At 48.2% G+C, this 19,577-nt stretch overlaps 1 protein-coding gene across 2 annotated transcripts in view; it reads left to right on the forward strand.

Moving 5' to 3' along the window:
• Positions 1-18,923, forward strand: part of fnbp1b (formin binding protein 1b) — a 34,973-nt gene extending 16,050 nt beyond the window's left edge. Inside the window, exons 5-21 of one of the 2 annotated variants that reach the window (XM_068753333.1) lie at positions 1,819-1,881; positions 2,900-3,004; positions 6,018-6,146; positions 6,281-6,427; positions 8,027-8,218; positions 9,340-9,528; positions 10,997-11,107; positions 11,916-11,924; positions 12,863-12,877; positions 13,171-13,206; positions 14,567-14,676; positions 14,787-14,919; positions 15,195-15,316; positions 15,454-15,615; positions 15,676-15,848; positions 16,516-16,562; positions 17,258-18,923. In XM_068753333.1, coding sequence (XP_068609434.1) covers positions 1,819-1,881; positions 2,900-3,004; positions 6,018-6,146; positions 6,281-6,427; positions 8,027-8,218; positions 9,340-9,528; positions 10,997-11,107; positions 11,916-11,924; positions 12,863-12,877; positions 13,171-13,206; positions 14,567-14,676; positions 14,787-14,919; positions 15,195-15,316; positions 15,454-15,615; positions 15,676-15,848; positions 16,516-16,526 — 1,707 coding nt within the window. In that variant the 3' untranslated portion in view covers positions 16,527-16,562; positions 17,258-18,923. Of the gene's footprint in view, positions 1-1,818; positions 1,882-2,899; positions 3,005-6,017; positions 6,147-6,280; positions 6,428-8,026; positions 8,219-9,339; positions 9,529-10,996; positions 11,108-11,915; positions 11,925-12,862; positions 12,878-13,170; positions 13,207-14,566; positions 14,677-14,786; positions 14,920-15,194; positions 15,317-15,453; positions 15,616-15,675; positions 15,869-16,515; positions 16,563-17,257 lie in introns of those variants that run through there. The other variant, XM_068753334.1, reaches the window with a different exon arrangement.
• The last annotated feature ends 654 nt before the right edge of the window (positions 18,924-19,577 follow it).

The following is a 19,577-nucleotide window of genomic DNA, read 5'->3' on the forward strand; positions in this document are numbered from 1 at the left end:
TCAGAATAATCCTAAAAAAGACCAACAGTCAGAAAGACTCTTCCTCCCACTCTTCCTCTGGACCCGACCCAGCCCCCAGAGCTCAGATCTGTGTTGTATTTGTGTTCATGTTGCAGGAGGGCAGGTGCACATTCCTGTGAAACAAGTCCTGTCAATGAATGACCAACAGATCGGCCTGTGTGTGTGTGTGTGTGTGTGTGTGTGTGTGTGTGCACCTCATCACAGTAGTAAAGATGGGACGTTTTAGTTCACCTGTGTTGGAACAAGAGGCATTGTGGGATGTTCCCGTTTTTCACCTCGTGTCTTTACTGCACGGCTGAATGTCAGCTTTTTAGTTCAGCGTTCAGTTCTCGATCCAAAGATACTGCCGGTCTGGGTCGCTGGTTTATGCTATCAGCCATGTCTTTGGGCCAAATGAACTCAATCACAGACGCTGCAGAACATCTGCCGAAAGGACTGCAGCAAATGTACCTGCATCCCAGATGTTTGAAAGTGAATGATGCCACATCTGGTTCTGGGTCTGGTTCTGGGTCTGGGTCTGGCAGCGTGATCGTAGGCCTTCGTTGTCTGGCAGGATTTCATGACCATGGTGACACTATTTGGGTAAAATTGTCGGCGCGGTTTGTTTTGTCTTTGTTGTGATGGAGGATTTGTTGATGCGGACCGTTGGAGAGGCTGGATCATTTTCAGATATGTTGTCATGGAGACAAATATTTGGTTGAAAGCATTCTCTACAGTAACAATGATGTCACACGTCCTGGTGTGCTGCATTTTGAAGACTGCGCTGTGTCTTAATCAGATCATTAATTGGTCAGACACACTTTTGGGATGCTATCCTTGTTGCCAGATGGTTTTAGAAAAGTTGTGTTCTTAACAGCAGTTGAAAATTCTTCCACAAATTCTTCCACAAAGTCACTTTTTTTTCTTTACTGGAGCTCAAATACTTCCCCTAAAAAAGTCTGGAGTGCTTCCTTATTCGACTCTGCTTCCCTCTTCGCTGCTGTAAATGAGAAGTGCGACTTCCTGAGGTGAACCAGGGCCCGTTCTCACTCCTTTCTCTCACGTGCACTTTTATTCCAGTGAGATTAACCGTCAGCGGCAGTTTTAATTTCACATCTATCATGGCGAAGTGTAAGAAACGGCTTTCTGCATTCATCTTAGCTGCAGACGCTGCGTATCCAGGGGTTACCTAAACTCTAGCCAAGCCTCGTCGTCCTTTTCATTTTAGTTTCATTCCTTTTTGTGTTCTTGTGCGGATTAATGTAGCCTCAGGCAACCAAGGAATTATCTATATGCTAATCAAGTAATTACAATCCTAATTCAGATTGGCAAACATCTCAAATATTTGCCTTTCGTGTCCCGGAGCGCTGGCTGTGATCCAGTCGGAGTTTTCTTCGGCGTGATGTCGTTTTGTATTGTCATTGGTTACCTTTGCTGCTTCACACACACACCCTCTGCCCAGCGCGGTAACGTTATTCCCTTTGCTGTCATTGCTGCTTGGTCTACAGAGTTTTTTAACGTCTTTATTTTCTTTCTCTTCATTAAATAGCGGTGACATTACGACACCGTTCCTCTCCGAGCTTTGTAACCGCGCTACCCGTGTCGGGCTGTGATGTGGCTGCTTTTTAATCAAACGGGCCTAGCTTGAATAAATCCACGACTTCATAACTTTGCTCATAAACTTTGCTACAGTATAATTTCAATGTGAACGTTTTGGTGTATTTTCCCTCCTATTTCAAGGTCACCTTCACCTAGTTGAAATCCCCAAAGCCTGTGAACAGCATGCTAATAGATCTAATGTGTTTTTTTTCCTGACAGCATTTCCACGATGGACGTAAAGCACAGCAGCACATCGAGAGCTCGTGGAAACAGCTGGAATCGGTACGTGACCCCCATTAATGGGAAGTACGCGAATGTTCACCAGCGACTCCGTAGATTCAGTCGCCGAAGAGTTTCTGCTAAGGAGTAGTGAAAATAAAGCCTTAACACTCAGCGGGATAAAGGTTCAGTATCGATCAACATTATGAGCGGAACAACTGAAATAATATGCATCTGGTACAACAGGTAAAGTAGAAAGGATGTAGAATGGTGCAGTCCGTTTGATGTTTCTCATCGGTGTGTAGTCAGAGATACGGGGTTAGCATTAAGCTCATTTATTGGCTAATGAACGTTCATAAATCGGAAGATAGAATTTGAAATGGGAAAAAGAGAAGAACAAATCTTTTTCTCGACTGTATATGAACATGAATATAAGTCGCTCTTAAGTTCCTTCCTGTTCACGCCGTCAGTCCCTGCAGCTTCGTGGTCCGTTTGAACAGCAAGAACAGCCCATTCTATGCTTGTTAGGCCGTTAACACAAACACGCCCATTAAAACGTCTCAAAGGAATGATTTAATTAGCCACAGCTGCTGCTGAAGACCCGCCCCCTTTTCTAGCCGTGGAAGAGATTCGAGCAACATTATCGGAAAGAGAATTTTGCATGAATTTCGCCTCTTATCTCCGCCTGGCCCCTTTGGCGAGGCGGAGGCCTTGTCCGCCTCAGACTTCTGCACGCTCAATGATCCCATTGTGTGTGAGGCAGAGTTTAAAGGGCACGGCGGCCCAACAAACACCGATTGTTCGGCCCGGGGGGGGGGTCGAAGGAGGAGTGGATGAATGCTTGTTTTTCTGTACACAAATAGCGACTATGAACATTTGTTTAATCTGCAGGCTGCAGACGTTCGACAGACCCTCTGCTGTCAGGGACAAACTGACCTCTGTCGTCCACAGAGGTCGCGATCGAAAGTCCACATGACGTCTCTGAGCATGATTTGACGTTGGCGCTTGTATAAAGGTCATTGTAGCGTTGTTTTTATTCAGACTGTGATCATATTAAATTGGATTTCCTCTGTTTCCTCAGTCTAAAAGAAAATTCGAGAGAGACTGTAAGGAGGCGGACCGAGCGCAGCAGTACTTCGAAAAGATGGACGCAGACATTAACGTGACAAAGGCTGATGTGGAAAAGGTACGCGTCTCGTCCGTCCCTCCTAGCTGTCCCCGACCTGGCGTTCCCCACCCTCCCACCTCCCACCTCTCTGAGCTCCGCCTCTTCCTTCCTCAGAGCCTGAATGACAGCTGAGCAACCTTGCGTTTGGTCCCAAAGCCCTTGTGTTAAAGATGGTGTTAGCATTCACAGCGAGCTGCCGCTAAACAAAGCCGAGAGCATCCGGGTCCATCGTAGAACGTGGAGCATCAGAGGATTGTGTGTCCGATTATACGTCCTCTCCTGTGCATCTACACTGTCATTTCCTGTTGTCATAGCCAATTAAAAAAGGTCTCAGTAGCTCAGCCTGTAGCCCACACAGCTCTCATATCTGCAAGGCATCATGGGCCAGCAGCGCCCGCTCCTGCTGCTTCTTCAGCTGTTGGAGCACAGCTTCGGCTCGGAGTCCACGCAGTTCCGACCCAATTATTATGCAAATATAGGCTGGAATAAAGAGCCTTTCTGCAGGCTGGACCTGCAGCCTGAGCGCTACAATAGGCTTCGGGTAGCATGCAACTCAAGAAACCCGTCTGGAAACAAGAGCGTGCTTGTGTCTGACGACAGTTGTTTCATTTATACAAGCATGAAAAACACAGCAGAGACAACTTTGCTGTGTTTTCGTTGTTGCTCTTCCTGCCTGTGCTCATCGGTCACGTGAAGAGCGCTTTAGTTTATCCGATTGTTTGTTAATGTGATAAAAGTGTATATTTACATGTCTGCTAACCGTAAACAGTAAGAAATGAAATCAAACAAAAAAAAAAAAAAACTGTCATCATTTCTTTACTTTAAAGTAAAACTGCAGGCGCTTCATCTACCATTCAGTTCAAAGACAAATATAGATTGCTGCTAAAATATGCTGCATGAATTTTTGAGGGAGCTCACTTCTGTATTTCACCGACTCCCATTTCTATTATTTATAATTGAGGAACTTAAAATAGAGCCGACTGAATTCCATCAGATGTGGAAGACGACTCTGTCATCCTCCGTCACGTTTCTTTTTAGAATTCTTCTCTTGCGTTTTCCACAGTTTGTTTCTTTTTTTCAGGAACTTTTTTCAGCTTTAGTTATCTAAAGATTTATATGAATGTGTGTTCTGATAAAGAGGAGGGGAACGTGTGCGTTTCATGTCTGTACCGTCTGTCTGTGGTTTGGATGTCGGAGCTGCGATGTCGCATGACTTCACCGCGAGCTTGATTTGTGTCTGTCGGTAGCACAAACAAACACACCACGGCAGTAGCAACCCGGCAGAGAATTTGTTATCTCATTTAAAGTAGTGCGAAAGGCAAAAAAGAAAAAAAAGATCGTGCCTCTTGGTGTGTTGTTGCCTTTTACAGAGACTTTCTCTGTTGAGTTTGAACAAGACGGATTTAGTCGAGATGTAGGAGTTCAGCTCCAGCTCACGATGCTAAAGAAGCTACTACTTTTCGAGCGGAGGCATCGTGGTTTCTCTGCAGCGGTTCCCTCGCTCCACCTCAGACCAGCAAATCTCTCAATCTTAGGTTTGGATTCTCAGCCGGGGTATCCGCAGAGCTTGTTCTTCTCCCCACTTCTTCGCTGCCTCTTTTTATTACATGGTTTACCATCATTTTAGTGGTGATTGTGTTCGTTTCCACTGATGCCAACTTCCCCCCCCTGTGCGTCGTGACACGCCTGGCGGTCCGGGCGACTTCCTGTTTAGCTGGAAACGGCTAACGAACCTTTTTCGTTTTGTTTGTTTGTGTGTGTTTGTGTATCTATTTTATGCTATGCCTTGAAGCGAACTTCCCTCAAGGTAGGTCCGGGGTACAGAGAGCCCGTGGTATCTGTGGGAACACACACCCATGGCAGGTCCCTGTCTGACTGTGATCTGCTGCTGTGCAAAAGGCTGTCCCGCTGTCTTTTCCTCATCCTGGCGTTTACGTGTGGTTTGTCAGACAGAAAGATATTGATCATACTTGGATGCACACGTGTGTGTATGCACACGCACACGCATAGTGACTGAGTCGCACATACCCAGGTAGCTTCTAGGAAATGGCAGGATGTGATGCGGCTGCAGTCTTGGTTTCATACCCGTGTCGTGTTCTTCATCCTGTTCTGCACACTTTGCATGCATCCACACCGGCACAGCCCAAACCCACAATGCATCTCACACACACACAGATTCTCTACAGCCACCTCTTCACATGTGCTTTTTTGATTTTCACATTCCCTTCTTTTGCAGGACGTTAGCATCGTTTTCCACCTGGTCTTTAACCGTCCTCCACCCTGTGCTGGAACTATTGCACCCCTGCGTCTGATCGGTGTCTCTACTCTGATGTCATCCTATTATTCCAGCATGTCATCTATTACTTAAACATATGTGTGTGAGAGTCAGAGGCTCAGCGTGCTGAAAAGTGGATGAGGTGCTTTAAATGTGTTCCCACGTGACGTTCTGAGGCCATCAGGTCATTTCTGGGCCATCGGGGGATCCATGAGGTTAACTTTTACTGTAAATAATCAAATGTGGACAGGAAACAGATATGAACATTGAGCCGCCCACACACCCGCCTCACATGCTGGCTAGCTGAGATAATCTCATCTCCACCTGCTTGCTTTAGGACCCTAATAGGCTGCTCCTGCTGCGAATCCGTCTGCCTGAGACCGAACTAGCTTAAAATTAATCACCATTATCAACAGCAGAGATAGTGGGCCAGACTGGGCCCAATCCAAACCCCCCCCTCGCTGCAGCCGGCGCCGGTTCGGGCTTCTCGTTCTACGTGTTTGTTCTGACCTACATACTGTAACTAATGCTGCTGCTGCCTGACGAGGCTTTGCACCTGTGCACGGCGTGCATGCACAAAACACTCCTGTGCAAATATACGTGTGGACTCATGTAGGTCCCGATGCTCTGGTTGTGTGTGTGTGTGTGTGTAATCCATATGTCCCTGTCAGGCCGGGGGGGGAACTCAACGGTTCTTCAGAGGAGAGTGTGTCTCTGATGTTTGTGCGTCTTTGCTTTTTGTTTTTTTCTCTTTAGGCACGACAGCAAGCTCAGATGAAGCACCAGATGGCGTCGGACAGCAAGAGCGAATACTCCTCCTACCTGCAGAAGTTCAACCAGGAGCAGAATGAACATTACTTCACCACAATCCCCAACATATTCCAGGTGAACAACAACACGGCAGATAATCCCACTTGGATGAATCGCCGTTTCACCGCTGACTCTCGTGCTGTGCTTTAGATTCTATACTCACGGCGTAGAGTAAACTTATACGTGGACATGCCTGAAATGTATTGTAGAAACTTCAAGACATGGAGGAGACGAGAATCGACCGGCTGGGAGTTTGCATGAAGACGTTTGCAGACGTGGATCGACAAGTGCTGCCCATCGTGGGGAAGTGTTTAGATGGCATGACGAAAGCAGCCGAGTCTATCGAGCCCAAGACCGTGAGTGTACAGAAGACACACACACACACACACACACACACACACACACACACTGCCGTACGGGTCGTATTACTCACTCTCTGACTGTCAGTCTCAACCCACACGCTATGATTAGACTTTCATTAAAATGACTAGCGTCGGCGTCCTGCGGGGGCCGCTGCAGAATACGATCTGTAACTTTGCAAAATGTCAGAACTGGTCTTGACCTTCATAGTAAAACGACGAGGTAAGGCCGCACGCTGTATTCGCCGCACCGGCAGCTCCCATGGCTTCGTCACACCGTGAAAACACATTCGGTGTGGACAAAAGATGGTCTCCTGCGGCGCCGGTCCGCCTTCGATGATGCTAAGGAGCCCAGCACAGCAGGGAACGATCGGATGCATTGCTTACCCTGCAGGCTGCCCTCTTCCAGCACCGCCCACGCCCGAATCCCTCCTGAGAGCAGCGATGAAGAAGAGTGGCTGCAGTCCACTGAGTTTAAAGTCATTTGATCTTTTGGATCATAAATGCTTTCACTTGCTGGCAGAGAGTTTTTTGAGAAAAAGGTTTCTCACAGCTCTGTGACGCGGCTGCAGCTTAGCTTAGCATAAAGAGTGAATGAGCACCTCTCTCTATTGGCTCAATAAGCAGGGCATGATGTGATGCTAACTGAGGCTAGCTGTAGCCTGCTGGAATCCTCATTGTTCTGAGACAGTATATTTGTGTGTTATTACTCTTCTCATCTATTTCTCTGCCAGGAGGCAAATACGTTTATACCCCTCCTACCCCCCCCCCCCCCCTGAACATTTTTTAATGTCTGTGCCTGTTCTGTAAATTCTCCTAATTCCACAACAGGCACAGACATCAAGTTGAATCTGCTGCAGTCTCAACCCTCGGCTGAATAGAGCCTGCGAGTCGCTCTATTTCTGCTTCAGAGGGTAAAAGAGTTCAACACATTCAAATTCAACTGATAATTATTAGCTTCTATTCTGACGCGGACTTTGATAGCGTTTGAGAAAAGGAGCCGCGTGATCAGTGGAGATGTCACATGTTGGCTGCCCGTGAGCGTGTGTGTGTGTGTGTGTGGGGGGGGGGGGGGGCAGCTCCAGGGAGATGGCCCCAGCCTGTGATTGTCGGCTGCAGTAAACAGCAGCATGGAATAACATATCACATGATCACGCGCTCCTCCCCCCCCCCTCCCGTATCTCACTTCTGCTCCTCGTCCGTCGTGTTTACAGTACGAAACAGCAGATCTCAGACCAGCGACCCTCTGCCCTTATCAGGCCGGAGAGGCCTGAATAACGCCCCCCTTCCTGCGTCCCTGACCTCAGTCGTATTATCAGAACTCCTGCCTGACAGATTTAGGTCTTTTCCTCTTTCTACCGTGGCCCACAAACAGAATTACAACATTCACACTCTTCCTCTCTTCCCCGACTCATGAACGGCTATCAGCCATCTTTAAACAAAGAGTCTCCACGCTGCCATTGTCTCACGTCTTAACTCCAGACCTGATGATAAGCGGGGACAGTCCAAACAAACAGAGACCGTAAACTGTGACTGCAAATGACATTTATACCATGAAAGGATGAACCCGTCACCGATTGCTTCTCCGACATGTAGGACTCGAAGCAGGTCGTGGAGTCCTACAAGTCCGGGTTCGAGCCCCCGGGAGACGTGGAGTTTGAGGACTACGGCGAGGCCATGAAGAGGACGGCGTCTGACAACAGTCTGAGCAGCTCCAGGGAGGCCAAGGAGAAACCGGCTGGCAGGAGCAAAGGCAAACTGTGGCCTTTTATTAAGAACAAGAACAAGGTAACATATCAACGCAGGCAGACGTCACACACTGGGGGGGGGGGGGGGGGGGGCATCGCGTGTGTGTTCAGTGTCACATCTCTAGCACTGGTTTTGCATTTAAATTATTTTCCATGTAGATTCTTTGACTTTCGTTTAACGTCCCTTTGAGCTCAAGACGTGTCGCTGGGACATATTCCTATTTCTGTTGTCGTCATCACCCCCCCCCACACCCCCCTCCCTCCACCCGGCCAACACCCTCGCCCACTTTGGGAGCCTCCCTCCTGTAACAGACACTAATGCATTTCTTCTTTCGTCCCGTGGATGGACTCGACCGGCAGATATTAACTCGATCTGAAATAACCGTCTCCCTTCACGGCGTTTTCCATCACCTTTGGGGGGGGGGGGGGGGCTCCTTCAGTCTGACCCCGCTGTGCACTGGTGACCCCTTTAGACAGGCGTGTGTGTGTGTGTGTGTAACTTATCCAGTGTGTGCAAACTCCCCACGTTAAGAAGTGCGGCAGAGACTCAGCATCCCGAGGAGAAGCCGGTTTCGGTGATTTTGCTGTGCGTGAGCGACAGACTCCCGAGTCTCTTGGCCGTGCACGCGCATCGCAGAGCGTCTCCAAACTAACTCAGTCGGGTTTTCTGGGAGGCGCTAGGCCATCAGATTTCTCTCACGGTGATCTCAGGTTTGGCTGCAGCTATCCTTGGGGATGTGGTGAGTTCCTCATCCCGGCCGGCATGAGATGAGGTCGGGAATAAGATGAAGCCTGCATGCGCTGAGCCGAGCTCTTTGCTTTGTAGCAGCTGCTAACTTTCTTTATGCTCCCCGCTCTCGCTGTTTTCCTCTTATCTGTAATTTGTGTTTTTATACGTTGACATTTTCCCTCAACACGTAACCGACACACCAGGTTTGACGTTCCTTTGTGCTCCATTTTAGTTTTTTTGTTATGTGTTTAATTTTTAATATTTGTCAGAGGCTTATTTATTTCATTTTGTGTTCCCTCCTTTGTCTATTTTCGTTGGATTCTTGCCCCTTTCTTCTTCTTCTACTGCTTCATATTTTTCTTCCTCCTTCTCCTTCTCCTTCTCATCCTCCTCCTCCTCCTCTCTGTTATGGCTCCTTCTCTTACTGGTAGCTTATGTCCTTGTTAACGTCCCCCCACCAGTCCCCACCTGCCCCCCCAGCCTCCACCCCACCCTCACCCTCTGCTGTTCCCAACGACTCCCCGTCTCCCAAGCAGCACAAGGAGCCCCTCTCCCACCGCCTCAACGACTTCATGAGCTCCAAACCCAAAATGCACTGCCTCCGGAGCCTGAGGCGAGGGGTAAGTGTGTGTGTGTGTGTGTGTTAGTCTGTACACCTGTGTACCTGCACCACTGTATGGGTGAAATGATGCTCTGTAGCCGAGCGCCTCTAAAAGTCGGACGTCGACGCGACACCATTGGCTGCTCGTATCTTCACTAAAATGGTGAATTCGGTGACGCCAGCAGGCCTCTCACCTTCACTCATACAGTCCTCAGCCTTCTTTGTTTGGCTTCTCTAGCATGCTAATATCAATAACTGTGTGTCTGACTCACTAGCAGTCGCTGCGTCTCGCCCCTCCATCCTTCGTATTAGCTCACGATGGCAATCCGTCTCACTCGCCTCCCTCCGACAGACATTTGCGAGACTCCCGATGTGTCTTGGCGGCGGCACGGAGACTACTCGTCTCCAGTCTCAGCTGGAGGCCGGCCATCTTTGTTTTGTTTTGCACATGTCGTAAGGAAAGCAGCATCAGACCTCTGAATATAAAATTCACGGCTTGTGGGCATGGATCAGAAAGGCCAGCGGGGAAGTTTGATCCATCGGCACCAGCCCAGGGTCCTGGTGGGACCGATCGTAATGAATTCTCCCCGCCCCATCCCTGTCTGACCTCAGGAATGGGCGGTAACTCGCGCGTTCTTTCCGGACTTCACAAATCGGCTTTTGTTTTACGCTCACATTTGAAAGGGCGGCGCTGGAAATGAAAACATTGGTGTGAATTGGTGTGATTGTGAAATCCAAAATAGACAAAGGAACAATGAGGTACGCCGGAGCACTTCATAGAGCAAACGATTGAAGGCCGGCTGGGAAAAGAAAGGGGGAAGTGTGTATTCTGCAGCGCGCCACACAGATCAGGCAGGAAGTGCACGTTGTCTGAAAGCGGAAGTGCTGAATTAGAGGTTTTGTGTTTGAACACACAGATTAGAAACAGATCGTCTAACAAGAATAACGTTTTTAATTGTGTGAGAGGTTATAAATACCAGAGTAGAAAGCCCCGCAGGGAGCCGGCCAGCTTTTAAACCCGTTTCCACGTCTCATGCCTGTGACCTGTGACCTGTGACCTGTGTGATGGTTGATTTCAGCAAACATTTAAACGTGTAAATGGTTAATCAATGTGCAGTCAGTCACTTTATGCTGCTAATCCATCTCCAGGTTCTTTTAAGCTATTATTCCTATTATTAAGAGTCCTGTAAAAAAGCAGTTAGACTGCATTTATGCTTTCAGATTTGTTTTAATTTCTCTGTTAAATAAAAAGATGGCATCAAAACTTTTTGACGTAATCCTGAACAGCATAAAATATAAAATCTACTTGAGTAAAAAAAAAACACATTGTTTTATTCCTCATCAGGAGAACATGGAGGTGTCGTCACATTAGCGGTCCACTCCATCCATAGCATCCGTGTACGCTTATGTACGTGTTTTGTGCGAGTCGAACCGAAGTGAGCCTTTGTGTTCGGCTGAAGAGCTTTAAGTCGTTCTCCTTGACGAAGCTGTGTTCTCTCCGACAACCACCACAGCAGCAATCGCTCGTTTCGAACAAAGAGATCATGAAGAGGACTCTGGGCCGACCCACATATGCATTTGAAGCAAGGCAGTATGTTGTAAGTGTGTGTGTGCGTGCGTGTCTGATCCGTAAAAGCCATGTCCATGGAGCACATGCAATAGCCTCACGTTATAATTTGCCGTCACACAAAAAGGCTCGTGTCCGTGCACCGATCTGCATTGATCACATGGCTCTGAACGAATGATTGGATAATAAGACGATGGCTTCATCCCGCTTCACGTGAATCAGCTTGAGGTTTCTTGCTCGGGACTTCCCACCCAGGGGTCAATTCACAAAGTGTCACGAGCACCTGAGCCTGCTCTACAGTCCTCTACCTCACCAATCCCACTGTCAGACGGATGCATTATCAGGCGTTGGTCACACTTTGGGTCTGGGGGTCAGCCTACAGTACCCAGAATTCACCCCTCCAGGGCTCCGTTTGTGCTGGCGTGTTGTCTGCAAGGGCCGTGATATACCTGTTTGTTTGTGTTTGTCAGGGAGGCTGGAAATACTTCAGGCAGATCTGAGGACGCCTAAGAATCAGGAAGTGGGTCATAAAACATGGGATGTCTTATAAAGTCCTTCTATAACTCAATATTATTAGGTTTAGCGCTCAAGTGATCACATGGGGGGGGGGGGCGTCCGAACAAGTAAAATTCTGAGCTCATAATTCAATGATTTGAAAAATGCTAGTGGAGTGGAGCAGGAAAGACCCCCCCCCCCCCCTTGCTGCGAGTGGCGTCAACGAGGATGCAAAACGACGTCGCTGCACCTTCGCTGATGGATAAAAAGCAAGGCTGCAACATGCCACCGACGGCAAATCAAAGGGGAAAATGACAAAACCATCCCAAAGTCGTCGTCTCCAGCCAAAGATGGTCGTTTAACTGCTTTGTCTGAAGCGCCTATCATCGCAACATCTTTAATATGTGAGATTAAATCGCTTTGAGGATGCGAGCAAGATTCCTACTACATCCTTAGGCTTAGCATCTCAGACAGGAAATACCAGAGTAACGTAGCGGCGGCGGGGGGGGGGGGGGGGGCGGTTAGAGGCCGTTTCAGGTGCGTGACTCGATTATTATTGAAGTGAGCGGAGCTCCAGCCTGTGAGCCTCTAACAACAGGATTACAAGTCTGCTGCTCCAGCTCCGCCGGCCAATGGCTGTGGACCGGCGCTTCTGCTCCTCCGATCAGCTCAGGATCCAAATAAACGTTTACTCCGACAGCCACTCGCTTTTATTCGGGCTGATCCGATGGGTTTGGATAGACCCATCCTCAGTGTGTCTTGTTTACAGTTTCTGCCTACATGCCAGCCTATGGATCAGCTATGTGACGTGTGCTTACGGCGCCCTCTGCTGTCACCTGTGTGTCATTGTAACGGCAGCGTAGAGGGACGAAGACCTCCTCCGTCTCCCTCTACGGCTTAATAGTACTTAATTTTACATCTTCCATTAATTCTGTTCACATTCTTTTTACTTCCTGTTTGTTCAGCAGGTCGGCTGATTCATTTCATTTTTCATGAATCCATCATTTAGAAATGTTAAATTTCACCACTTTGGAAAAGAGTTGTGCTTTATTAAAAACAGAAGCCATTGCTTTTAATGACATAACTTATATTCACGTCCCAAAACGAGCTCTTTATCCTCTTTTCCCTGCACGGTGAAGTTTGGCAAAGCAAAAGCCTTTTCGTAAGATTCCTGTCTGTTTGAAGGAAATGCAACAAATGGCTGCCATTTGCTATTTGCTCTTGATGTTGACGTTTTCTCTCTCTCTCTCCTGCTCTTCACCACTTTCCTCCTCTCTGTCCCCACATGAAGCTTTCTCTCAAGCTGGTAAGCATGACCGTTTAAACACACCACCATCGCGGCATGACCACAGCACGCATGTAACCCCCCCCCCCCTAGTAACACACCGTTTACGTGTATGCCGTTAAAGTTCTGTTCTGCTCTTTTATTTGGACTTTGTGATTAAATCGGGTAATTAAATCTCTGCCGTGGCAACGGGGGACGCCCCCCACTCATGTCGTTGTCTCATTTGTGTGTCATTTTGCCGTTTGTGTGTTTGTGTCGTGGTCGTGTTGTCGTCACGTCTCTCCCAAACTGTGTCTCTGGTCTCTGTGGCGCAGATCACGCTCAATTCCCACGTCCGGAATCTCATCGAGGTGATCAGATTTACTCTGTTATGTATGTTGTTCGTCCGGTAGTCCGTGTTGTCTTCGACAGATCGTACGTTGTCGTAACAAATACTAATCGGATTATGTAGCAGCTGCTCACTCATGTCCTCACAGTGCATGCCGGCGTCGTCGTGATTCTCCTGGGAGTGTTTCCTGTAAAGCTAACACAACGGGAGTGTATCAGATATCCATTAATAGGAATATGTCACCCCCAGGATTAAAAGATTGATTTAGTATTTTTGGATATAAACACCTGTCCGACAAATATGAAGCTTCACTGGCTTTGGAGTGAAGACTGGAGATGAGGAGAAGCTAGCCTGGAACCCCGTTTTCCCACCAGAGGTCACGGCTCCTGGTTGACCTTTAGACAGAACCTGGCTCCTGCTGCTTCCAGTCTTCACGCTGAGCTAATTTGACCACCTGCTAGCTCCGTACTTATTGCACAGACATGTCTCTGCAAAAAACAAACATGCTATTTTTGTTTTTGAAACTGTTTCTTAGTCTCAATAACAGTCAATCTTTAACTTCTTGTCCATCTTGAAGTTGATTCAAGCAAAGATTGACCCTTAGTTTGAATTTGTTCTTATATTTATAGCGTTTCCATTCGTCTTGGGGTGACTAGAGAATATAGACATTAATGCATGACATCGTTACGACTCGATATCGCTCAGAGAAGCGCATGTGCTCCGCATGATGACGAGTCTTTGTTGTGTTGCATGCTGGGAGAAGGGGCAAGATTCCAGCGCTAAGCTAGCTGCAGTGAATCCTGACCTCAGGTCTGAAGCTCCTGTAGTTTCTGTATATTTTGTGACGCTGCTGTGACATCATCTCAGTGAGAGCCAATCAGACTTGCACCTGTTTAGTCCATCTATATCTTTGTTTATTGACAGGAAGTAAAGTTTTTGCCGTGCTAGCATTGATGCGCTGAGGATAGCAGTGCAGCTTCAGTCTGATATTGTATGAACAGCTCGGATCCCCAGAGGGCTAATCCTATTTGACTTCACCACCATTATCACCTGTTGCCACGCCAACCTGCCTCACTTTTGTTTTAATCAGCAAAAGTATGACTCATCAAATCAGCGTTACCTTCCCATCGGGAAAGATGACCCTCACTCACACGACCTCGGACAGCGAGACGGCTAGAAGCCCATTAGCTCACGCCGAAATACTCTGAGCGGCTCGAGGTCGTAGAAAGGGTTTTTATTTTGACAGAGCGCCTCGGTTTAGGCGTGGCACCCGAAACGGTGAAAGTCGATACACAAAGAGAGCGAGAGTGAGAGACAAACAATCAAATGCTGAAGATGCTCCGTCTCATTTATTTCCCCTCTTCGTGTTCCCCCCCCCCCAGGGCTCCGGGCCGGAGGACTTCAGCCATCTTCCCCCGGAACAGAGGAGGAAGAAGCTACAGGCCAAGCTGGACGAACTGAATAAGGACATTCAGAAAGAAATGGACCAGAGGTAGCTGTCGGAAGAAATGTAGAACTTGAGATTGGATCATTTGTGTTTCCCCTCATAAGAAGCAACGAAGCCTGGAGGCGGGGGCTGATTGGACTCATTTGCTCCCCCAGGGATGCTCTGACGAAGATGAAAGACGTGTACGTGAAGAATCCTCAGATGGGAGACCCAACCAGCGTCGACCCTCGGCTAACAGAAATCGGCCAGAACATTGAGAAGCTCCAGTCTGAAGTTCAGAAGTTTGAGGTGAGAGTCTGTGATCCGAGCGTTGGCGCTGGTTTATACAAGACCGTAAATAACGGGGAGTTCAAACGAGCGTTCTCCAGCTGGGGCGGCGCCAAATGCGTCCGCAGCTCGCCCATATTAGGAGAAGATGCGATGCAGACGGAGGGGCCGGCTGTTCCCGCTCCATTCCCCAGAACCCGCTTTAACCCTGTAAATGACTGGCGGAACGCTTGAAATGACGTTAGCATAAAAATTAAAAAAATAAACGTACTAAACTAAATGGTGGTGCGTTTCAGGGCTGGCTAGCGGAGGTGGAGGAAAGGATGCCATCCAAGAGCGACACACACCGGAGGAGCGAAATCTATGAAACCCAGAACAACACAACAGTCGGCAACAGCTGCGCACAGGACAGGGAGAGGTATAGTATACCCTAAACAAACAAACAAACAGCAGCCAGACGTCCCCCCCCGCAGATTTCACACCTTTATTTCGCCCAATGTAACTATTTATGTTTTCACAGTGTATTTACTGTGTGTGTGTGTGTTGGCCCTTGAGCAGCCCGGATGGCAGCTACACAGAGGAGCAGAACTCAGAGACTCAGATCAAAGCCAACACAAACCCCGCCTCCACCACGCCGGAGTTCGACGACGAGTTCGACGACGAAGAGACCCTGCCCACAATCGGCACCTGCAAAGCCTTGTACCCGTTCGAAGGTAAAATAAAACCACAGACGCCCCCCCCCCCCCAAAAAAAAGACGGGGGCAGCAGTTTCTACTTTCCGTCTCGTGCAGGTCACAACGAGGGCACCATCGCTGTGGCGGAGGGCGAGCTGCTGCACGTCATCGAAGAAGACAAAGGCGACGGCTGGACGCGGGTGCGCAGGAGCGAAGAAGAGGAGGGATACGTTCCCACGTCCTACGTCGAAGTCTTTTTGGAAACGAATGCCAAAGGTGCTATGACATATATTTAACTCAGCAAGCGCGTTTCTTTTTGTTCGTGCGAGTCAGCAAGTTTCCATTTTCTGGGAGTCGGGTACGGAGATTTGTTTGTGGCGGTTAAGGCGATGCAAACAAACACGCACTTCCTGTCTCCGCCGGAGAGAAGAAGGACATTTGTGATGCCGGATGATGAGTGCGTGTCTCCGAAGGAAACATTTGTTCAGGAAATGCCGCTTAAATCCGCCGAGGGGGGCGGATTCATATAAAGAAGTACAAGAAAGAATATTCTCGTTCCTGTTCAGTGCAGTGCCCCCTAGTGGTCGTAGAAAATAATACGAGGCTCCCTTATACGTAGCATGAACGGACGTTAGCAGCAGTCGGTGTGGTGAGAAATCAGGCCTTCACGCAATCTGTCGCAGCTACAGGAAAGCATGATCCGTCACGCAAAAGTATTTTAAAATCGCTGTGAAATGCAAATTCATGCTAAAACATATTTTTGTAGAATAAATGGAAAAATCGAACTAAAATTGCGCCTCAAATGTTGCATGCTGTAGACCAATCCTAGTCCTGTTACAACGCTAACACGTTAGGGTGGTTTTATGTATAAAAAGAAAATCAGAAACTTTATTTGTTCTGCTTTCGGTAACGATGATGTCGGGCTGTTCTGGTCCTTTTCCAGGCCAGTGGTAAAGGAAGGACTGGGGGCTACCTGTGCTAAGCTAAACGGTGAGACTGGGCTCAGACTGGACTCGGACTGGGCTCGGACCGGGCGTGGCTTTGAGGCTTTGTGGTTTCTGCATGCGTCTCTGAGCCGCACCTCAGTGCAGGTTTATCGTGAAAGCATGGCGTGTTAGACTTCACTGCTACAAACTGTTTTACGAGACTCAGAAACCAACTCCATCAAGCTTCGTTTCATTTCCTGTGACTTTGTCAGCGGGACAGCGCAGATGAAAACATCTCGTTCCACCTCAGCAGCATAAAACACACATTTCACGCCTCGCCAAGCGTTTGAGACGTGCATGAGGCTGCGTTCACGTCATTAAGGCCCAATCTCAATTCCCTCATTGCTACGCTACCACTTAGCCCCCCCCCCGACGTTCCCATGTAGGCATAGTTTGACCCGTAAATATCCGAACTATAACTGATCGGATGATTTCCTAAAGGCTTCAAGCTCCTAATTCTGTTTTGATGGAGAACAAGGCTAAACAGAATTGGGATTGGGCCCCCGTGATTCCAGCATGTTGTGGACAAAGCGAACCGGCTGCATTCAAGCCGGATGACGGGCAGTTAAGGGTTAACGCTGTGGCTTCTCATCCTCCACTCCATAGCTGAACATTCGGGATCTTTTCCTTTAACGCCATCTAACTTTTCTTTTCATCATTGTTTCTGTTTGTTTGTATTTTCCTTTTCTTGAATTGCAGATTCCTAAAAGCTCGAGGCTGGCTGAGGGACGGCAGGGCAAGCAGCCTCAGAGGAAACCGCCGTGCTCCTCGCAGAGTCAGAGAGAGAGCGAGAGAGAGAGCAGCTAGAATGCACACACAAAATAAAAGCGTGCGTTCGTTCGTTCGGGAACGTTTCCCCGCTCTTAACGTCCACGCCGCCGCAGCCAGTAACCGGTTTGCACCTTGTTCATTTTAGCTTTGCTTCTTCTTCTGTGTGATTAATTCCTGCTCGGCGCGGTTTTGACTCTGACCCGAACACACACACACACACACACGGAAGTGGGTGTGGTCAGAGACAGGGCGGAGACCAGCTGTGGAACGCCTTCATCTGCGTGTGAATCACTCTGAGCTCATCTTCATCCCTGCTGCTTCCTCCTCTTCCACCCGTCACGTCTTCACACTGTGTGTGTGTGTGTGGGGGGATGATGGGGTCGTCGGCCATCACTCTGTCTCTGGTGTCTGATCCTCTCGCTGACCACGCCCCCTTTCTGGTCTCGGAGGGCCACGCCCTATCGGCGTACTGCATGCTTGCCCTGTCTTCCTCCCAGCCCCCTCCAACCTGCGGGGTGTTTGGTCAGCTTAAGCCCCGCCTCCCTCCTTTGTGTTCCGTTAACCCACATCGCCTGGCTGTGTTTGATTAACCTGAAAGTTTGGGTTCAGTTCCTGCCGTTCGGGTTCCTGCTTCCTGTTTTTAAGAGCGAGCGAGTGAGCCCCTCCTCCCAGTGTTCCCAGTGTTCCCAGTCTAATTTCAAAGCTGTCGGGTCAAATGCTTTTTTTTTTTGCGTCGGACGTCTGCGTGTTGTTTTTCCTGTAAGTGCACAGTATTTATGTAACAACGAGGGTCTTCTGCGAGTCGTCGGACGTTTAGAAGAAGTGAAACATACTGTGATCCACGAGAAATGTGACCCCGCCGGGGGGCCCGAGAGAGGATGAAGATAAACTCAAAACATTGGGCGGGGGGGGGGGGGGGGGCAAATTAGAGTTTTTATGACCGAAAGGAGAGAAATGGCGTCCCCGTTTCTGCCCACGTGATTTTATCCTTGCTTCTGAATTTTATTTGAAGATGTCACGATTCTGAAATCGGTTAACCGTTACCGGAACTAACGTTTCGTTGGTATTCCAAAGGAAAGCCCCTCGCCGGTGATTCTGGGCCACAGACAACGAACAGAACACGTCTGCCCCCGACAGCGGATTTAATTCCTGCTTAGTCATCCTTCACAGTCGCCCCTCGGTCGAAATATATTTCACGACTTCCAAACAGCCGCTTTGTTTACTTGTTTTTTATTGATCATAAATCATCATCCGCTACGAGGGCAGCTGTACGGCCGGAACCGAGACGACCGCGGCCCCGCAAGCCGACGCGCCCCCCCCCCCCCCCCCCCCCAGACTGATCAGCCTGTACAGCATGACGGAGTCACAGAGAATATATATGAATATATAAATAAAGTTTTTAAAAGGAAAAAAACAACTTTATCTGCTTTGCAAAGCCAGACTGCTTTTCCATCGTCGGTTCTACCAAATGGTGTGTTTTTGCACTTTTTTCATTCGTGTTCCATTTGGTAGAACACGCTTGTGTTTCGGAGCACTGAGTACTTCGTGAATACTATTGTGTTTAACTGTGCCAATTAAATATGCCTGGAAAGTTGGAGGTGGTGCTGTCTTCTCTTTTTATTTGGAATTTAATTAAAAAGCCTCATAAAAATCAGTGTCGGGGCGGAGTCTAACAAGTGGAACCACGAAATCCGGAGACTCGGGCAGGGATAAGAAAAAGCACACAGACATGAAGCTGGCGTGTAGATATAATCTGGCAGAGGCGTGATGGGAAGGGGAGATTTAAGGAGCAGGACAAATGAGGATCAGGTGTGTCCTGCATGAGCAAACAGCCAATCCCGCCTTGCTGCAGTCTGAGGAGCAATCAGGCAAAAACAGAAACAGAATCTTGAAGCATTCTTAATTAATGTTCATGAGGACAAACTGTCTCTGATTCCTTTAAAACAAATAACTCATATCTCATTTTTTTGTGTGTGTGACAGTAAAATGTTAATATTTGTATTTAAAGTTGATTATAATGAAAGTTGTTGCTTTAGTAAGTCAAGAATGAATTAAACCTGGTCTCCGTTCATCCAACTGATAGATCATATTGATTCCTGCAGTAACTATACATATATATATATAAGAAAAATCTGATTAACATTACTAATCTATTTGAATTACATTAATAAAAACTACAACCTCCCCTGACCACTAGGTGGGAGTCTTGATCCACCAAAAACCTTTTTATTTCCCATTGGCAATGCAG

Source organism: Brachionichthys hirsutus, chromosome 19 (genome assembly GCF_040956055.1).
Source record: "Brachionichthys hirsutus isolate HB-005 chromosome 19, CSIRO-AGI_Bhir_v1, whole genome shotgun sequence".
Taxonomy (NCBI): Eukaryota; Metazoa; Chordata; class Actinopteri; order Lophiiformes; family Brachionichthyidae; genus Brachionichthys; species Brachionichthys hirsutus.